The 21,906-nt window shown below is 39.8% G+C and overlaps 1 protein-coding gene across 5 annotated transcripts in view; it reads right to left on the reverse strand.

Annotated features, from left to right (window-relative positions):
- PPP6R2 (protein phosphatase 6 regulatory subunit 2) overlaps positions 1-21,906 on the reverse strand; it is a 122,391-nt gene that overhangs the window by 18,055 nt on the left and 82,430 nt on the right. For all 5 annotated transcript variants that reach the window (XR_007507609.1, XR_007507608.1, XR_007507610.1 and 2 more), the window contains 9 exons: positions 21,583-21,668; positions 21,158-21,238; positions 19,092-19,189; positions 16,474-16,531; positions 14,882-15,009; positions 13,742-13,917; positions 12,133-12,295; positions 11,651-11,739; positions 10,270-10,477 (listed from right to left, as the gene is read on the reverse strand). Coding sequence is in view for 1 of the 5 variants with exons in the window: in XM_049813562.1 (XP_049669519.1) it covers positions 10,270-10,477; positions 11,651-11,739; positions 12,133-12,295; positions 13,742-13,917; positions 14,882-15,009; positions 16,474-16,531; positions 19,092-19,189; positions 21,158-21,238; positions 21,583-21,668 (1,087 nt within the window). In the remaining 4 variants the exon portion in view is untranslated. The remainder of the gene's footprint in view (positions 1-10,269; positions 10,478-11,650; positions 11,740-12,132; positions 12,296-13,741; positions 13,918-14,881; positions 15,010-16,473; positions 16,532-19,091; positions 19,190-21,157; positions 21,239-21,582; positions 21,669-21,906) is intronic.

Genomic DNA, 21,906 nt, shown 5'->3' on the forward strand with positions numbered 1-21,906 from the left:
TACCAGTACACAGGACCACAGGACAGCCCGGGCTGAAAGGGACCTCAGGAGATCCTCTGGTTCAGCCTTTCACAGGAAAGGCAGCCTAGAGGAGTTCACCTCTCCCGGAATTGCCCTCCGTTACCCAATACCGCACAGCAGATTTCCAAGTCTGCTGCTCCTTAAACTGCTGGTTTTGGCAAAGTGCATTTCTGATCTAATACAGGCACCTACGTGGCTCGGCTCTACAGAATTTTCCCAAGTGGCACCTGATACTTCTGTGTGCACCTAGAAAAGACTTAAATTTAAGTACAGAACCTAAAATCCTGAGGAAGAAAAAAAAAAGTTGATTGGATGTTCATGAGCGGTATCTTCAGAAGCCAAACAGAGCTAAACTAACTCGCTTTCAGTAATACATCAGACAACAGATTCCCATGCCTGAGGGATAACATTATCAATGATGTTTCCCTACGACAAAGTAGAAGCTCAAATCCTGAAAAAGGAAAAAAACCTGCTAGCACAAAACCTCCAAATCGTCTACATTTGTATTAAAAAGGCACATATTTCTAACCAGAGAAGTGATTTCTGTGAACATCCCTATTTTTTGCCTTCTAAGGCAGAGGACAAGCTTGTATTTGAATGATCTTCCTCAAAGTTTTAACCCAGTCCCAGTTTCAAGAATGATTTCTTCTCCTTCTTTCAGAGAGCAAGCCTACAAAAATGGAAGGAAGGCTCAGTAGATGACTGAGCTGGAATCCTGTCACCAGCTGCTAGGGGAGTTTATAATGCATACATATAATCACAGTCTGGTAATTAAAGACATGTGATAGAGATTTTGAGATCAAGGTTCTATTTCTGTATCTACTTTTCTGTGTGCTCTTGAAAAAATATATTAAAAATAGGGAATAATGAGATCAAAACATTTATCTTCCTAAAGGGCTAACATGCTCTTAAAAAGAAATACTGTAAGTGCAAAAATATACCTTAGAGAAACTGCAGAGGATAGATGAGACAGCAGAGAATTGAACAAAGTTGCCAGAAATGTCATTAGAAAATGACTTCCCCCACAAGAAACTGGAGCTCATGAGATTTAAATTGCTCAAAGATAAACTTCTTAAATTCAATCACTAAAATTTCCATGACACAAGGATTCTGAGGTCATCTGACCACTAAGGGGGCATGGAAATTTATCTCTCTTCAACAGGCTCACGGAAGAGCAAAGCTGGACATGCAAACCTCTGCAGAAGGACACTTACAGGCCAAACTAACAGGGTAAAACAAAACAAAGAGTTTGCAAAACAAAGAGTATTCTGTGGAACACAGAATACTCTAACCCAGGCAAGATGGTTCATAACAGTATCTAATTCTAGCCTAGAATAAACTCTAGTACCTGTAAATATTTTGGATTAGTATTCCTCTGGTCAGCTTATTTTTAGCAGCTAGCTGTGTCCCTTGAACGCCAGCCTGGAATGACCTTGCTGCCAGTGCAGTCGATCAAATGGTCTACCTCCATCACACCCAACAGCCTGGTTACATGCTCCAAACCCTGACCGGGCTGAGGGCAGGGACAGAGAGCATGTCACCCACAAAGAATGTAACTGTTCTCTCATGAGGTTGGTTAAGGCAGGCTAAAGAAGAAAGAGTTATCAGCAACAACGTCTGCATCTACTGCAGACTCTTCTTAGTTAAGCTCTGCAAATGGATCTCTAATACTTCCCATTCCAGAAAGAATTAGGATTTTTTAAGCTCCAATTCAAAGCCACTTGTACAAATTTTCCAACAGCAAGCCTAAGTCTGTCCAGAACTGTCTCTTTTTTCACAATGGACAAGCAGCACAACTTGTGAATGCCACCTATGGCCACACCCACTGGGCTTTCCAACACAAGAGCTGGGACAATTTTCCTTTATGTTCATGAAGTTCAACATCACAGCCAAATTCTGCAACTTAACCACCAAGTTTGTAAATACTGCTCTGGAGGTCACTTGTAGCAGAGACTCCTCTCTTTCTACAAGCACTGCAATGCTTTCTGAGATATCTGACCACCCCCGGTGCACAAGCTGAACATCCAAACTCTTCGGTCTTAGAACACCAGAAGATAGGACCTGCATTATTAGGCCCAGCCATCTTCACCCGTACAAGGTTCAAACATAGTTTGCATAAAATAAGTTGGAGATGTCTCCTCCTAAGCACTGGCTGGTTGGTTTGGGACTCCTCACCTGGGTGCCTGGTGAATATTGGGCTTAACAGACCTGATCAAGTTTGCTTCACCGTAGGTATAACACAGCCAAGCTCAAAGCATCCTGAACAGGACAGTCTCTACTTGACCTTCATGCAACAGGGCTTGTGCAGGAGAACTTTAAGAAGTTCTGGGGGTCTAAAGAAACTTTATGGCAGCAGTGGACTATTGCCTTGTGTCTTGCAAAGTGAAGAAAGTGGGCAATTAATCAGCTGGGAATCTCCGGGAGGTATAATAAATACCTGTGTGCTATTACAGTCACCAGCAAGGAATACCTCCTGCTGGAGCCAACTTCAGAACATGGAATTTGGTGAGCTTTGGCCATAGTCACTTGAGGGTGATGAACGGAGGAATACCCTCCAATGGCACATTTCCCAGACTGCTTTGAAGCATGGCAGGGGATCATAAAGATGATGAAAGGGAAACAAGTCAGTCATTCTTGTTTACTCTTCCTGATGTGTTACCTGATGTATTTCATATCTTAAACATCACCTAAGGTTTGCCTTCTAAGGCAGCAAGTTCCTTGAGGCAGGTGCAATCACATCTCCTCTGGGTGATGCGTACTGCCAAGCACTCAGATTTCACTTAGAATAATTATGTGATAAATTACAATAATAATTTTAAGCTAAGAAGTATTTAAAATACTACTTCTTCAAAAGCTGTTATTTTACATTAACTGATGTGTACATGTACTAGACAAGGAAGGTTACCGAAACACTTCTTGTCAAAGTCATTGGTGTCTGTGCAAAATATACGCACACACATATGTACACGTATACCACCTCGCCACTGGGAAACATGAACAGGTTTTCTGCTTACACCAACAATCAGGAGAAAAGGTAGACAGTATTACATCTGGTTTCAAGAAGGCTTCCAGTGACCTTTCCCAAACGCACACACATTGCTTTAGACAAGGGACTTCAGAAAATGAACTTTGGCTTCTAGCTGCCTTTGGGGAAGGTTCCACGTTCTGCTGGAAGCCCAACAAAGATGAGCCTACACAGGGCATTGGACTTGCTCATCCTGCACCTATGTGAATGCTTTGCAGAGATTTGCTTTTCACGTGCTAATGAAAACTCGCAGCTCTCTCAAGTAGTGAGTTCAACTCCATCAACTTCTTAGGGAAAAATCTGCCATAAAGACAACATAGAGTTCTCAGCTTTTACTACATGTAATATAATACATGAAAACAAGAAATATTGTATATCCTCATTCCAGACCTTAGGTGCTACAAAATGGCTGTTCATTCTTTTTTGCCCTAATGCTCAAATCTTGAAAATGCAAAGCTTCCTCAAGCTAACAATACAACTGTTTTCATTGAAGTGCAATTTCTTCTTAGAAAAGCAGGGTTCAGCAAAGTTCATACTTCATAACCACTGAAGCTCTCATAAAACCATTCTATGTCAAAACTGATACCCAGTTAAAATAAAGTGATATGGTGCTCTATTTATGAAGATGAAAATGTCAGGAGCTCACTTAACTTCTGATAACAATTCAGTTCTTCCTGTAGATTTCCACCAGCTTTATAGAGAAAATACTTTGGTACTGCAATTTTTTTGAACACCTCTCTTGCTCAGTTTCACTGTGCAAACTTCTTTTTAACACCCATTTTGACAGCACTACTGCAAAACACATCACACTCTCACCCTGTTTTTCCACTGGTCTATTTACTGAGAGCCTCTCGGATCCAGCAAGACAAATTAAGCTATAACAGGTTTGCTGGTGGTTCAAATAAGCCAAGCTGACTCTGAACTGGAGTGCCAGATGGAAATCCACACGCTACAGCACCTAAAGCAGCTCTTCCCGACGCTAAGTGCAATACTGATCTACATCTCATTGCCAAAGGGTCTATAAAGAATTCATGCTGTAGTCCCAAATGATCAAAGAGCTTTAGGTATTTTGGGAAAGAAGGATTTGATACTGAATGAAACAACCTTAGAGTTCAATTCTACCCACCTCTGAAGCTCACTACTGTGGCTCCTGGGATACACTTTAGATATCCTCTAGTCTCTTTGGTAAACAATTAGTATCATAGACAACAAAACACCGTGAAGACACACTAGGAAAAACAGTTGTACTATAAACAAAGAAGCAAGACATGTAAAAAAAGCGTACCTAAACACAAGTCTCATGCTGAGCCCACAAGCAAGTCCTTAAAAACCAGGCTCTGCAACAACCAACCACAAGACAAAGTAAGAGATGCAAGGGCAGCCATGCTACACATAAACTTCTCAACACACTCCCAAAGTATTTCTTGGCTGTTAATTAGACAAAGCCACACAGCATGAGAGGTCTGGCTTCCAAATTTACATGCAATCTTCATTAAAAAGGCCAACACTTATGTCAGCTTTGAAGGTCCTGTCTATGCCAATTATTGCACTAAGCATTCACCTTTGATTGGAAAAGTTTTCTGGTGAAATGGGACCTCAAATTAGTCACTTTTATGTTTCTTTCTGAATAAATGTACAGTGATATGCGGCCAAATTTTACAAAAATGGTGGCATCATGCTCTATGCCCCATTTCCCACAGCATGCTCGTTTCCCTTCAGCATCTGTCCAAAGCATTCCAGCAACTCTTCGCAGTTGGGCAGCAAAAGGAGATAGAAGCAAGATGACCATTTCTCACGCTGATGCTTCATGCTCGTCACATGCAATGAACCCGAATGTCATGCAAGATGAACAGTCAGCAGGCACAGAAAAGAAACACGTATCCCAAAAACGGGAGAGCTCAAAACATCCACTGTGACAACGTCACTCCATTCAGCTTGGGAAACTGGAGGATTATTTTCTCTGCCGTGTGTAAGCGGGCGCTGCACCAAAACTCCTTGCTCAGTGACAGCCAATGCCAAGGGCCACCCTGCACAAGCGCCCGGCCCGGACCCCTGGGACCCCCGCGGGGTATGGAGCCCCCAGCCCCCATGCCCAGAACAAGAGGAGGAACCACTGCCAGCTGCTATTTCTGAGCTATTTCAGCAATTTAGGGTTGTCACTGCTGTCAGAATGAAAGTTAAGTACTTTCACCCCAGAACTGTGTATGATCAGAAACAAGGGGAGACTTTTACAGTGACTTTACAGAAACTGTAATGCAGAAACTGAAGAAATTTCTGCAAAATGCAGAAATTGCTAGTGTTTTCTTATTTTCACCTCAAGTTCTAAGGAAACCACTGCAGCACCTACAGTGTCTGCCTCCAAAGCTGAAGAATGCACTAAATGAGAGTTGGTATCATACAGACACAGAAGAAATATATTTGTTTTTAACAGGCAGCAACCACTATTTTCAGATGGATTCCAGTCTCCCCTCTAAACTTTCTTTTTCAGTTGCTTATCCAAGCTAGTCAGGTGAGGAGGCACTAGGGAAAAGGGACAGTAAACATATCCAACCATTAAAAAATAAGAAAAAAAAAAAAAAAGAGAAAAGAAAATATTAGATGGGAAAAAAAGCATTTTAGGTAAAGTTAATAAACGGGAAGAGAAATTAAAAGTTGCAAACATCCCAAGCCCACTATCACCATACACAGCAAAAGCTGGATTTTTTTTTTTAGCTGGATTTTTTTTAGCTAGATTTTTTAAGCGTAGCTCATCTTTTTAAGAGCTCCTTAGAAACCTTATTTGAACAACTCAGCAGCAATATACTTCAGATAAGCTTTTGCATTTCTTCTTTCTGATTTTCAAAAGCTGGGTTAATATCATACCATTAAAAATTAAGCACACAGACACAGAAATGCAAGTCATTTCCCACAAGAAGTACTGCTCACATTGCATACACTTTTGCATCCATTATTCTGCTTTCCCCATTAAATGCAAGTCTCATGACTGTTCTGCTACACATAAATCAATAGACATGAGCAACACGGAGCTGCCCGGGTTAACACTGCTGCAGAGCCCTCACATTTCACCTATCTCATTCATCAATTGCTCCTACAACTTCAACAAAGCCTTACAGAAATTTCTGAGACTTTCACAGCTTGCGCTTGCTCTGAACAGCTTCGAGAATGCTCAGTCAAATACTGGCATGGACTACACCTCTCAGATCACTCATTAACAGCTGGAATATTACTACATTTTTCTGGCAAAACATACAGCCTGATAGCACGCAGTGTGAGATAAATGCAATACGTACTTGCCTACTTATGAAAGAGGCAGAAAACTTTCAAAAGCTTGTTAAAATGACATTGTTAATTATTAAAATAGTAAGTTAAATAAGTATGTGTTGTAATTACAACTATTTCAAAATACCACGCAGCTTACAATTTTGAAAGCCTTTAGTCTCTCATGCTGAAATGCTGAGCTGCATTTCCTGAACCTCCTGCTGACAGAAGTCAAGATGGTATTTCTCTTCATCAGGTAACTGTGCTTTCTAGAACTGAAAGTTTACGTGTTTGCTGTAACATACTCCTCTTCAAATTAAACAGTTATGAGACATGCTTGTTACAGTGAATTTCTCTTTTTGTCTCTGATCTCATCCAGAAATTACAGCAAAGTCTTGCTAGCTTGCACAGTGACTGGGAAAATTAATTTAAATGGACGAATTCTAGAAAATAATCAGTAAAAAAACCCCACAATTTAAAATGGAAAGAAAACATTGGGAAAAAAATAAGTATTTGGTAAAAAAAAAAAAAGCCTTTGGAAAATACATCAAGCATTATTTTATGGCATATTACAACATGCAAGTAAAATATTTGTTAGCGCTGTTGTGAGAAAGAGTCAAAGAGACTTGACCACTACCCCACCTAACATAGGCAGTACCTCTAGCAGTGTGTGCATTAGCAAACAGCAGTCAGCAAGGCTTCCCTATAGTCATCCTGACTAGAGCATGAACTTTCCCTTTAAAATAATAAAAAAAATCCTATTTGCAGAAAGAGCTCACAAACAGGTAGAATGGCAGAAGCTCAAGGACATGATGCATGAAACTACTAAACACTCTATTTGCTTTTTAATGGTTCATCAATGGCTATGTTGACTGTGTGCATACTTTCACAAAGGACTATACACAACCTCAAATGCAGGTTTTCGAAATATAATTTCTAGGATCTGTTTTAACTGATTGTGAAAAGATGAGCTTTCCCAGTCCAATGGTCCAAACAGCTGTTTTTTCCAGCCCAGTATGAAGTAACTAATGGGAGAAACTACTTGTCAGGTGGATGTTTGGAACCCTGAGAAGGTCACCGTCATACATACCCTCTGACTGCAGGTCTAAATACTCTGAGCAATACCCACAGCAAGAGAGAAAGGCAGCAAGAGAGGCAGAAATAGAAAGAAAGCAAAGAAAGGAAGAAAAAGAAAACAGTAAAGATTGCTGAAAAAACAGACAAAAGAATTAACTTTGCAACTGTATCCTCAAGCGGTGCTCCTGCCAGGAGAATATGCAGGAACACTGAAAAGCTATTTCAAAGAGTATAATCACTGAACACATAATTTTCCACATAAAATTCAGATCAATATACAAAAAAAGCAGAAGATTGGATACACTGTAAAAAGCATCTTTCTCAAGACTAACACACACTTTCTGAAGTTATCAAAGAGTGAGATTTAGCAATACTGGAAGCTCTTTAGTCAGAGAACTTCTGCAAAACTACTTATTTTTTCACAAGAAACCACTATATAGAAGTAGATATGGGAAAGGAAGTTAGCTAAATACACTTGAAGTAGAGAAATTAGCTAAATACATCTGAAACACCTTCTTTTGTATCACGTTTAAGGTAGCCAATATTCTTAGTCGGAGTTTAAGCAGAACTGCTAGGAGGGACGCTCTACCAAGCCATGCAAGGACAAATCATTAGCCTTCCAGAGTTTAAATTTTGGGGCAGTACGGGCAGGCAGAGAAGCATCAGCAGTTGAGAAGATGATCATGGAGGGTATTTAGAGGCATGTACTGTAAGATCTGGAGCCTTCATGATGCTAGTAATTGTAGAATACACAGAGTCCTTCTGTAGCTCCAAGGAGTATTAAAGATCCCCACTGTAGACTTCAGTATTGCAGGGAGAGGAAAAAAGGAGAAGACCTGTTTCTACAGAAATAGGAATGCAGTTCGGTAAAAGTTTAGCACTTTTGGGGAAGTGCTTGTGGAAAGTCATCAAGAACGACATACTCAACCCAAAATACTCAAACTTTCAGCATTTTTCATTTCCTTGGCATCATTAAGAAACATGGTAAGAAATAAATATATTCACTACAGGCCATTTCAGTTTAACTGCATCTGTTCTAACAGAAGGCAGATTGGTTTGGGAGAGCTGGCGATACCAGAAGTTTCCATTATTGTCACTGGTCAAGATGGCAATTCATACACTGGGAGAAACCTGGCTACAAAACAGATCTGGAACAGCTGAAATCACAATCTATGTCACAGGTTTCTGTCTTCCCACAGCTTCTATTTTGATTTTTGGCTGTGGTTATAGCTGTGGAAAGCTACAGCCACCTTTAAAGTGGAGACTGTGGTTATTCAAGCATTTACTTTCTTTGCCAAAATGGAATTCATTTTGTAGAACTACAGTCATGCAAAACCAAGCAGGTTCTGGAAGCCTTGTCCTTATTGAAAGTGCTCGAGATATATACACTTATTTAGAGAGAAAAACATGTTCAAAATTACACTGCCTGAAACACCAGTATAGCCCACAACATCTAACCAGCCAAATCAGAAAAGAAATTTAAAAAAAATCCTACCTGCCAGGAAATGAATGGAAGACCTAAGAACATGCCAAATATGATTTACACTGCTACTGTGAATCCAGACAGTCACATGTGTAATACTGCTCTACTTACACCATGCATTCAGAGAGGAAAAACATCTGGAGCACAGAGTTTGTTTTAGATACACATGCCAATGGATTTAATTAGATATAATTCAAGTACACTGACAACTGAAAAAGGAGATGCTGCTTTTAGCACAGCAGGCAGTATTCTTATTTTCCTCATCTTTCATTTTTTATGAAGCCAGTCTGCTTGGCCATGCCGTCCCTATGCATACAAACTAACACCATTTATCAAAACAGCTCTTCAGATGCAATCACTGCAAGCAAAGAAATCTCAGGGATCTTACTTATTTCAAGTATGAAGAGTAAAGGCCATTTGAGGTGGACATAAAAAATAAAACTCAGTCATGTTATTAAAACCTCATTTCAGAGTTGCCTAACCAAACGTACCTTTGGTTAACTGCCTCCCATATTTTTACTTAGTCCTGTAATCCCACTTGTTTTCTGAGCCACTGCTTTTTAACTCCTAGTAGCTATTTGCTGGAGTGTGTACGCATGCCAAGCAGCTCACATTGACTATCCAAAAAAGTCACATAACCACAACATTATAAAAAGTAAATGCCTGTTCCTGAGTCAGATGCATAAAATACAGTGACTCCAACTAGTTAAATCATACCCTACATACTTGTAAGGAATATGAGGAAAAACCCCAAATATCTTAAAATTCGATAATATTTCTGGATGCACCAAAGTGAACTAGATGCTTACTGTTTTGAAAATCAACTTCCCCCCTCAAATGATTAATGTAGGCTAGATTCGAGCACATAAAATTCCAACCAAACTCCTGCCCAAAACCTAACAAATCCCAGGATCTGCTATATCTTCTTCTGGTATTTCGCATTTTTTATCATTTATCCCCTATAATGTACTGTTTTGACAATGAGGGGAAAACGATAGCCTGAGTCATTTAAATCTTCCCCCCTGCAAGACTACACACTGATGCCATGTCAGACCTCGCACTTGCCATCAGTGAGGCTTTGCTTACTCTTCTGTGCGATCTGACCTGGTACCCCTGCATGAGCCCGGGCCCGGATCTCTTGTGCAACCAGGCAGACAGACGGGTGATGCTTCTGTGACATGGCTCAGTGACTAAAATGAGCCACACACGTTTCTTAAAATAAACCCATTATAAACACTTTCTTAGAACAAAACTCCTGTGACAAGAAAGCTGTAAAACATTCTCCTCACACAGGACATTTGGAATCATGGTGCTAAAAGGGAAAAGTAATATATTAACCCCTAGCAACACAAGGGGTAAAAGCAGGGCAGAGCAAGACCCTAGCCCAAGTACATTCCTTTCGCACCTGGTGAAAACAGCCTTCTCATTTTTAGCATCCATAGTCAGCTTGATGGTTTCCTGGCCTGAGCCTGTGCTGATGGTTTCTGTGACGGTATCAGCTTTATCCTCCTCCTCGTCGCTGTCAGAGCCTCCAGAGGAGCTGCTGTCTGAGGCCACCAGCGGTGCTTTCCTCGTGACGCAGACGTTCCAAACACAGGGAGAGGCAGTGCTGACTGAGAAAAGTAAGTAATTCACATTGCAAAATTAACAAAACCACAGGAACAACTCCCCAGGTACAATCCCGAATAAGCAGGGTGGTGTAATAATGGAGTGTTTACAACTATTGCAAATTTTGAGATGACGGTTTCTGTGCAGATCCCACAGCATGCAACATTATTTTTGCAAGTGAGAAAAAAACCCAACCCCACAAATCAGTGTTCTCCACCTGCCACCTCACATCTGTGTTTAATACACATAACAGAGAAGACTATCTTCTTCACTTGCGGAACAGCGATAACTCTGAACAGAGGATTAAGGCAGTCCCTGGGGTCTCTGCTAACTTAACTTAGCTCTGAGAACTTGCTGTGGTATAATTTAAGCAGATATATTTTTTGAAGTGTTCATTGGTTTCCATTCCACATACAAGCCTAGCAAGAAAAGCCTCTCACAAAAGTGGCATAGAAGTGTTGTAGTCTCAGAGAGTGGTTTTCTTTCTGAAGTTGGTACCTGCTCACACAGCTTGATGTAATGCACAGTGCCTGACTGAAGATCACTACCCAGGTAGGCTTAAACAATGTGCAGTACATAAAGCAGTCATCACAGCCAGTCTGAGCGCTACTGAACTGAACCTCTAGCTCCGCTGGGAGAGTATACCAGAAAATGCATGTGGCAGAAAAAGATACCGTGCTCTCCCTTCCAGTATGAGCCACCTTTCAGTGGTTACTACAGACAAAAGTTTAATTTAGTTCCAAAGTCCTTTGTTTAATTTTATTTTTCTTTGCTCAGAAAGGAGGGAAAGAAATCAGACTGAGGCTAACCAACTAGCTCAGCACAATTACCAATAGTATAACCTACCCCATCATTTTAATTTCTGTCAAGTAATTTTATAATCAAGCATACAGTTAGAATATGACTTTTGAACAGTTTACAAATGATTGACTCTGTGACATCCACTCTCACTAACTTAAATTTCATCATTTTCTTGCTGAATAATATTATCCCAACAAGCATTCAGGATTTCTGAGTTACTCTTTTAATAGACTGATCTCTGTATGAAAGAGAGCCTTCAAGGAAGATAAGGCAGATGACACTGGAGGGAAGTTCTCCCTAGCAGACTTGGTATGCTCTGCAAAATTCCAAACAGCTTAAATAATACATCTGTTTTGTCTGGTAACATTCTCACTTACAGTTTTTGTCCTGACTCTGCTTCGGGTTTCCATCTGAATCGTTGCTTTCTGTGTCGACAGGAGAACTGCATCGTGGACCTGATTCTGAGCTAAAGTAGGGGAAGAAAAAGTCTTGAGAATGAAGTACAGATATCTTGGTTGTGCTTCCAAATATTCCCAAGAGAAGAAATCATTAGGGCTTTTAACTTCTAAAAAACGTATTCATTTACTTATTTTATACTCCTAGTGTAGCAGCAGTGATGATACATAAAGTATTCCTGTATCATAAGACATGAATGCTAACACCAGTTAGAAGCACTGGAAAGCAAAGGGAAGTATGAAGCCCTGATCCAGAATACTCAGACTTTATTAAAAAATAGAAGGTGTAGCAAGGGGAAGGGAAAGGGAAGAAGAAAATATCACAGTAAATGCACTCCATCAAACTGTGTTTCAAATATTCTTTCATTCAAAAGTTATAAAGAAAGAATGTGTGCCTCTCTTACCAACAGAAAGGCTGAAAGTCTGTAAACTTTGCCCATCCTTTCTCCTCTGGCGTGGTGTTCTCTGGAGCTGCTGAATCCCATACACTCGATCCAACATCCATGGCAACACAGGGTGCAGGAGGCTTCGAGTTCACGGGCTCAAACACAGCCGTCCATCCAGACCCTAGAGACACAGAACAATGGACTGGAATGCTTAGAAGTTTTCAGAATCTTTGGACATCCCAAAAAGTGATCCCAGAGACAAAAAAGGAAAGACCATCCAATGGCACGTCTTCAAAATCCACAGGAAGCTTCCTGCCTCACACATTTTAGACAATCAGCTTGAAAATCCCTCTTCTGATAAATACTAATGTTATCCACAAGAAAGAAGCATCAGTTCAGAAAAATGACATTATGAATGTCTTCATTCTTTCAGCCAGTGATTTGCAACTGAACTCTAAGTACCTTAGTTTCCTGTCAAAAGCTAAGTGGTATGGCTTTCAACCATTTCAATCACTAACTGTTTAATTTTGGCAATTACAGGTAAGGAAGTGATATATGGAATAAAATGTTTAAGACCACAGAGGTCATCTTGAGCAAAACTAAGAATATAATTTGTTTTTTATGGTCCCAGCCTACTCCTTATTCATTAGAACATACTTCTATTCCTACCAATCACAATTTTTTAAAAAGCATTTTTCAAGACCTTTTTCTCAAGAAAGGATTGCAGAGCCCTGTTGTGCAAACTGAATTGCATGCAACAAAACTGAGAGTAGGAGAGATCCACCAAGTTTACGCTCACTCAAAAATTGAACAAGAATTTGAACCAAAGTCTCTAGAAGGGTAACTAAACTGACGTACACTATCCACAGGTTGACATTTGTGTTGTTTATACTGGTTCTTCCTAATAGGAATCGAAAATATCTGAGACTACCAAATGGGTGTAGAGAGCTGATTACTGGAATAAATATGCATTATGCTCACAGTTACACCCAGGAAAAGAAACATTTTTAAACTGAAAATACTTTCACCAAACAAGGAATGAATGTTAACATTTTTGTCTCTATGTCAGTTGCTCAAATTGGTTTTGCTGACAACACTGTGTGTCATGAATTTACATAGCTTTATTTGCATTGTGATCTGGGAAAACCTTGTCCCTCTCCAGCCTTCCTCTAGGCATTGTAAGAATGGGTTTGCAACATGCAAACTAAAATTAGAAAGACAGTTAGGCAGAAGAGACCTACATGCAGCATCTACATGGAGTGTGGAGATACTTGGCAAGGGTCTGCATAAAATCCATAATATAATGTAAGGCGTTAATGTCTTAATGCTCCAATAATATTTTGTTCATTAGTATTTGTACTAAAAGAGCTAGTAGTAGTACTGTACTTGTACCTGTGTAAGTATCTTAGCATAACTGAAGCATCACACTACTATTCTGAAGAAGCTTGGCACGGCTCAACCTCACTAATATTTCAGAGGCAAAAAATGAAACTGAAATTCACTCTTATCTGCACAGGTGGAATTACAGAAAAGCCATAGAAACCAGGTGATTTGCAAACTGCTATTCTGAAGAGATGATTGCAGATCTCATCCCACCAGTGGGATGGTGCTGTTTTAAACTCTTTACCTTCAGAGGAGTCAGAATCTTTCTGCTCAGAAATATTATTCTTGTTGTTGTTTGCTGAGGAAGGAGGCGGCTGCTGTTCTGTTTCCTCCTCTTCTTCGGAGTCCACACTACCATCATGATCTCCATTCTCAAGATCACTTTTTGATGAACTCTCTGAGGTCTGAGATGCTCCAAATCTAAATCGCAGAACTCAGAATTAGAAAAACCCTTACAGCAGCCAGTTCATCCCTCACCTGCTTCCTCCCTGCCCTAGGGAGAAAACACAAAATGCGAGCTGACCAAGTGATGCTGAATGCCTTTTACAGAGCTTATTTCCCAAAAAGAGACAAAGCTCAGACAGACAATAGCAGGCACTCCTCCAGATACTTCCACTAAAGTCCCTACATGCTTTACGTGTCTAAATGCATCTGCAGAGTTGTAATGGGAAATATGTTGCAGTGACATATTAAGGGCTGGATATTGATATGAGCAGACAAAACAGTGGGAAATGAGGGGAATACTAGTGTAGTATCAACGCTGTGTATGAACAAGACAATCTGTTTATTGATGATATGCAAATAAACACTAAGGTCTTGGCCATTTTTACTGTCTCATTTGATCATATTTTCAGACTTAGAATTATAGAAGTAACTTCATTTAATAACTGACTACATCAAAGGGATGAAAGATCGTAAATGATTTGCAATGCCAGAGATGCACCACAGGAGGTCACTCACTCTCACGTAAAACATTACTTTTCCTCTTTCAGCATTTTGAAAAGAATATTCTGTCTACTTCCCTCATTCTTACTATTCTCTCAGCCTCCTCCTCTTCAAATATGAGGAAAGGAGTAAGTTCTAAGTATTTTGAACTAAGGGTGGGGTTTTTTTTAAATTTCTTTGACAACAGACTCAGTAATTAGATGTTTCCATGATTACTGCATTCCCTCAAATTGGATCTTTGTTTCATATTCAAGACAAACCATCACATCTTTTTTGCGGAAGTGTGACATGGAAAGCACTCTGGTTTCCGTTAGAAAAAGGCCTCACAGCACATAAGTAACAAACTAAACATGCACTTAACTGAAATGTACAGTTTCACAGCATTTGGGGAGAATAAATATATAATTTAAACCCCCCCGATCTTTTGTTTTCACCTTACCGTGTTCTTGATTTAACTTGGGTTGCATAGGTTATCTCCTTCTCTTCCCAGATATCTTCTTCTTCCTCATTATCATCAAATTGTTGGATCCGCTCATTGCAGCAGGCTTCAAAGAGGGAAGCATTGGGCTAAAATAATATTAAGAAGAAATCAACTTCCATTCATTCTTTGGAGACAGACACAAGAGCTTCAGTGATGAGAAGTTCACAGAACAGCATTTGTAAACAACTAATACCATAAAGGTGTTGGCATTTATTCCATTTTACATCCCAAGCTGTGCAGCAAGCAATGTTCAGCTGTGGAAGAGTAATAATAGCACAGTGTGCTCAGAAGCAGCAAGCCCATGATAGATGGAAGAAACACACACAACAGTTTCTCAGCCTACACTCCTTCCAAAACAGCAGGAACTCCTGCACGCTGCCTCATAGCTATTCTGTTATGAGAATCTCTCTGCATCCCTCACAGTGGCAGGGATATAAAGTCAGTGTAGAAAAGGGCTGGAACAAATGATCTTAAGAATACATTTGCAAACTGACCAGCTTGGAACTTAGAGAATAAAGCCATGCCATGTATGCAAACTGTCCCACTTGGACTAGCAACCCACAGTGCAATTTCTTTCAATGACTGCATTCTCCTTGACAGAACTGCAAGGAGCTTCTAAGCAAATATGGCAACACTTAACTCATGTGCACACACCCTCTGCTTCAAAACATACAACCTTCCATTCTGGAAATGACAGTTTTCAGACACCAGTAAAGTGAGGTATCAGCATAAATATACAAATGGTCTGCCTATTTGAGTGTTCTGGGATCTCTCAATCAAAAGACTTAATGGTGACTTCCAGATGATGCACAGTCCAAACCAATGGCTGCATTAGAATTCCATCACACACAAAAACTGCCTACTCAGAAAAAAACCAAGTTAAGATGAGCGTATAAATAGCTAGTGGTGGCTGCAGACGTAGCTGGCAGATTCAAAAAGAAAACAAATTTTCTGTATCTATACAGCACTGTCTAGAGCAGCCAAAAGAGAGAAGAAAAACTCTTTGTAGTACTGTTCAAGTGAAAAAGGAAGTATTTTAAGACTGAGGAAACCTAAGTCTTAGTATTGACAAAAACAAGCCTCTGTCAGGAGATAAGCCTGGAATCACCTCTTTCAGCCACTGTCCAGCTTTTTCAATGAGTACTGATTTAGGTCAATAAAACAGAAAAGGCAAGAAACAGCATGGCAATATTTAGACCCGTAAGTCCTCTCTATTTGCAGTTTTTCCTAGTCTGTGCATGGAAAGATTATCAAAGTAAAAATAAGGACAATAGACAGACACTGCACAGAGAAAGAAAAAGAGAGAGAGAGTCCTTCAATGTAGAGTACTATTTCTGAAGATCCTCACCAAAGCTATGAACTGTAGGGAGATTCTCTGAGGGCACATGTAATGCCCCGAGTTTCTTAACTGGACTCAGCTACAAGGACACCTTTTCATTGACCAAAATAACATACCAAATCTTCTTTCTTTCAAAATGACAACAGCTGATTCAAGCATAACCTTGCCAGAATCTGTCCTATTAAATAAATATCCCAAAATTCCCACTTACACTGTCATCATCTGCATCTATATTGAAGTTTATCTCTGCGATCCTGTCAAAGGGAGCACTGCAAAAAGAAGGGAAAGAAACTTCAGTGATGGCATGGAACAACAAAGCACTTTTGCACCCCCAACAAAAGACCAGAGGATAGCTAACCACAGAGACACTCAATGCCTTCTGCATTTGTTCCCCGAATATTCACTTCTGTCTTATGTGCAATGGTCTCCTCTCTTTGAGATGAAAGATTATTTCAGATTTTCATGCTTAGGCTTGATGCAATAACTGAATGAACAACCTTTGTCATTATCTTGATACTATGGTATTTTGAGGCTTCATGGCAACCACAGCAATGTCTGGCTATCACTTTGCAAGTTGCATGGTACCTATGCAGCACAAAGGCTATCTTTAATTTTTTTTACCGGGTCTTTCCAGCTGAACCAAATCTTATAGAAAAAACCCAAACTCGTAATTAATTAAAAAGAGAAGGAGCTGCACCGAGCTCCTCTGGGATTCCAGTCCTGTGTTCACCCAAGAATTCCACTGGGTTCCTCCGCATGAGACAAGACCCAGAGAGACCGAATCCTGCACAGTGGGCATATACCCAGAAACATCCAGATGGGATCGCACCTGCCTGTTTTAACATGATTACAGTAGCTTCAGGGAATCTTAGTGTACCAGTGGCTCAACAACCCCAACGCATTACTAAGACATGAATGCTGCAAAAATCATTAAATATCCCAATTTCTGATTTGCACCCAAGAGAGTCTACTCTAAGAACAGCAGAGGGTGCTACAGGCCAAAAAACTCCAACCTACTAGCACAGTTTGGGTCAATGCAGTATTTCTTCACCCTATCTACATACCTCTGAGTTTGGACAGTGTTACTTTCTTTTAAACAAAACTGTTCAGTTAGCAAAAAAATACCATCACGGAAATCACCAGGACATTGAATCATGAATAATATTTCTTAAAATATTCAAATTCCTATCTGCAGCAGTTTTCAACAGCTGGAAAACAGATGACAGGGAGCACCACTCAGAATGTTCAATGCCAGAAGAGTTCTGTAGTATATTCCTCCTTTTGTAATCATGAATACAGAGAAGGCTAGCACATCCCAGTTACAGATTTTGTTCAGTTTCATGTTCATTTTAAAATGGACATTACTACCTTCAGCAGCTTCTCACATAAGTTAAGTCTTCCCCTCCACTTACACACACACACACAAGCTCAATATTTGCTGCTATTTGATAAGAAGTTAAAAGTGTACTTTATTTTTTAAAAAATGTGTAGAACTAAGTAATCCATGTTCCATTAAACTCTCATTCTAGTCTGGAACTTTTTGGCCTTATTAAAGTTCTGGATATCTACAATGCTCATAAAGAAAAAAGACAGGAAAAGCTGGACTCCAAAATCTTTCTCCATGTTAGAATACAGCTCCCAACTATTTGGCAAACACCTTAATGGAGCTCCTATGACTCTCTACTTTGATTCATCCTTGAAAGCAACTCTGAAGCAGTCAAACTATTTCCACATTGTCATTTTATCTGAGGTATTTCATGGAGCCCAGTAGCTGCTAAAAATATGATCTGAGCAGAACCAGCAAAGAATCCTCAATAAATCAGATCTGGAGCAGCTGAAGAGTTGGAGTAAAGTAGCATGCCCAGAGCTTTCTGGGCTAAAAGTTTCCAGTTTCTGTCAGGATTCCAAGATATCAGGATCCCACAGTTCTTTGCAGAGCAGACCCAACATTTGCTGGCCCGTAAGTATCAGCCCTAGGATGGTATGTACAGCAGGTACTGCCACATACGCTCCCTATCACCTTGGATGACAAATAATTCCTTTGACTGAAATGAACATTGCCATGAGATGAAAGTGAAGGGGCAAAACGATCGAGCAGGAAATACACTGGGTATCCTCCTGGAGCACTTTTCTGTCAATAACTGTATACTAAATGGTTACAATTTCTGGACTGTTATGGACAAGCGAGATAATTACAGACCCAGTAATTTTGTTAGGTACAGCTTTTAGGGTGAGAAGATGAGCTGCAGTTTTAATTAGATTACAGTAGTTCTATAAAAGCAGCACAAATTCTGAACACTGAACTCAGCAAGTCACGTAACATTAAATCCACCTATCTGCCTTCTTTGAACTGCTATTTGCTCCTGCCTTATCTATGTTTCCTTTTTCAGAAGAGAGAAAATGGCTAAATTTTTCCATGGGCTTCAGAACACTATTCTTTCTACTCCTGATTTCAGTAAAGACTTAATGCCACTAGAGAATATCTGTATAATTGCCTAGAGTAAGCTCTAATGCTTTGCCTTCTGTGCAATTAAATTTATTCTAGAACATGCCTGGATAATAATTGTGTGTTTTATTAAAAATATTTCTCTTCAAAATGAAGAAACTCTTTTCCTTGGTTCTAAAACTGTCTTTGGAGATCAGGGTGGACTCCTATAAAAAGAAAAAAAGGTCAGCTGTTTTCCAAGCCATTAATCAGCCTTCTGTTTGTTTCAAGCCAGAGGAGGTACACAGTGAGGTTCATTTTAAAACCTGAACCAAAAGAAGAAAGATTAGATGCAAAGAGGCTTAAATGCTACATATAAGCCTCTTGAAGTTTTATAAACTTACTTGATATTATCATCCTGGTCTGCAAACTCCTCATCGTTAAAGCCAAACTGATCCACAAAGTTAGCTGTCATCTGCTGGATCTGGTACTCAGAGAAGGCCTGAGCAACGGAATCCAAAAAGAGCTATCATTAAGGTGTCCAAAGATATTCAGTTAAGCTGGCTGAAAACACATATTCTAGGAAAGCATTAATATCATAGAAAACTGACGAATTTTGAGAAATCATCTACTACAACCCACTTTCTCAAAGCGGGATCAGACAGACTTCTGCAAGTGCTGGACAGATGCTTCTCTCATCTGCTCTTAACTTCTTCCAAAGAGAGTTACGAAATTTTCCCAGTAAACCATTTGTTGGCTTCATTATTCTATTAAAATGTTGTATTGGGGTTTTTTTATTTGTTTATTTTCCCCTGCGGCAATATGAAATTTACCTTACTGCAATATAAACCCACCACTGACATCAAGAAGGTACTTTGCGCTTCCTTTAAACCCTTCTTCCTTGTTGGATGAGGCATATGTCTCTGTATAGTCTTGTCTTCTCTTGACCAAGTGGACCAAATTCTTTCAACTTTTCTTCACTTGTCATGTTCTACACCTCCGATCATTCTCATTGTTATCCTCTACCTTACCTTTCGCTAATAAAAATCACTTTTGAAGTTCACTGCCTCCAACTGGACGTTCACCAAGGAGAATGGGAAAATTACTCCATATGTCTTTGAGGCAACACTCCCACCTATCACATGTTTGGTTTCCTGCAGCAGCTTGGGTCTTCTTTTTTTTGCTTGCACCTCAGGATAATTGCCCAGATATCCTTTTGGTCACATTCTTGCCTTGTCATCCATGCCTCGTTCTCTATTTATGAAAAGGATTGCTTCTGCCTCCAAACAGACTCTCACACTTCCTCTTATGCACTGCATTTTTATTTTTTCAGATCATTTCTCCTATTTGGAGGATAATTCTGAACACTGGTAAGTAGCCCATTCCAGCTACAGCTAAGTAATTCAAATATGCATCTCTGCAGCTGCATTTTGTCATGACTCCACTGCAGGTGATACAAAGTACCCATGTTCCTGTCTGAGGAGTTCTGCAGGCTCGTGTCAATATTTCTATTGATACTTGTCACAGTAAAAGACAAAACAATTTTTTTTTGTTTTTCTTACAAAGACAATGCTTTTTCCCTTTTTTTAATGCGCTTTCTAAGTATCAGCTGAGGAAATGAAAGGTATTTGTAACATCAGAGTAGGCAGAGTATTTGGACAAAAGAATATCTATAAACTATTTTCAGCTCATTTTTACCCTTAACTAGATTTCAGATTGAGATTGGTTTTTTACTCCCCATAGGTAGCTTCCTACCAAAAAGGTTGAAACTTGTATGTTCTGCTAACGTTCTTTACGTTCTTAGCATCAAAAAAGGTTGGAAGAACTTGTCTAAGTATTTCATCCTGGAAAGCAGCTTCCATATATTTGATGGAGCTTTAACAGAATACCTCAGATTTTGAGGATCCTGAGATCTTTGCTAAATGCAGATGAACCCTTAATTACCTCTGTTTCTTCCTAGGTCAAGGGCTTTTACCACTCTTGCTGCTGCTGCTTACTGTTCTTTACTGCTAAAATTTTAGTATAGCTCTTTCAGTTTTTAATATTAGACTGCATAGCCCAAGAAGAAGCAAAACCCCACTATCAGCTCCAATTCTACTGCAAGTAGGTGATGCACACTACCTTGTTGGCTGGGAACTACAGCAACTCTCTGCAACTGGTCTACAACCTCAGGACGACCCAGCCCCCTAGTGTGGAAAGAACCAGGAAAAGAGCAAGAAATATGCAGAGCCTCACAGAAATGTGAGACACATCATGTATCTGGGACTTGCAAGCAGTCTGAGCCAAATTTATTCCCAACTGGAGTCTAGACTGAAGTCTGCCACGTAACTAACTATATTGGAAAAACACAAAAGAGCTGAACACACTGACAAAGAATAAAATTTAGGAAGCTGTTCTATACTAGGACAGATTAAGGGTGAATCAGAGAAGCAAGCTTCTCAGGAATAGTGAAGAGCATGTGTCAACTCACCTGCTGGAGAGAAAGTTCATTGGGAAAAGCACTCTCAATGTCTTCATCCTCACTGGAAGAGTGCAGATGGTGAGTGCTCACCTGAAAAAAGTACAAAAAAATAAGCACAAGTGAAAGCTAAGAAAGCTCAAATACTTTTAATTCTGCAAATACAATCAAAGACCAAACTCCCCAAGAAGACAGGAACTGTCCCAGTGAATAACACAGAAATGTGGACTACAGTTTACCACCATGTATCAGAGCTGCTGCTGCTTGAAGAACTATTATGGGATATGTTTTCTACAAACACTCTGCCTTTGTAAGCCTATGTCATAAAAACAAGCAAAAGAAGAAAAAAACCCCAGAAATAGAACTTTTTTTTTAGTTAAAGAAAGTCTAGAAGATAGCAGGCCTATCTGAAATATGCACAATATCACTGTTCTCACCAAATCCACTGTATTCCTCCTGTTTGTTTCCGTCAGCGTCTCTTCTACAAAACTCTCCCATCTCCCTCTGCAATCTTCAGGTAGCTCTGTAATAAAAGGTCACCATAAAGATTACCACAACTCAATGAGAAGGGATCAAAGCCAGTCACTTAGCCCCACTGGTTACCTGGAAGTTTTTGAGCAGACACATACAACTGCACATGAGCCAAGTAATGCATGCATTATGTAAGTGCTCTGTAAAGTGAATTACATTTTACTCATGATTTTCTAAATATGGTAAATTCTGCAGAGAAAGAACATCTTTCATTAGGCCAACCAGTAACC

This window comes from Accipiter gentilis, chromosome 11 (genome assembly GCF_929443795.1).
Source record: "Accipiter gentilis chromosome 11, bAccGen1.1, whole genome shotgun sequence".
Classification (NCBI taxonomy): Eukaryota; Metazoa; Chordata; class Aves; order Accipitriformes; family Accipitridae; genus Astur; species Astur gentilis.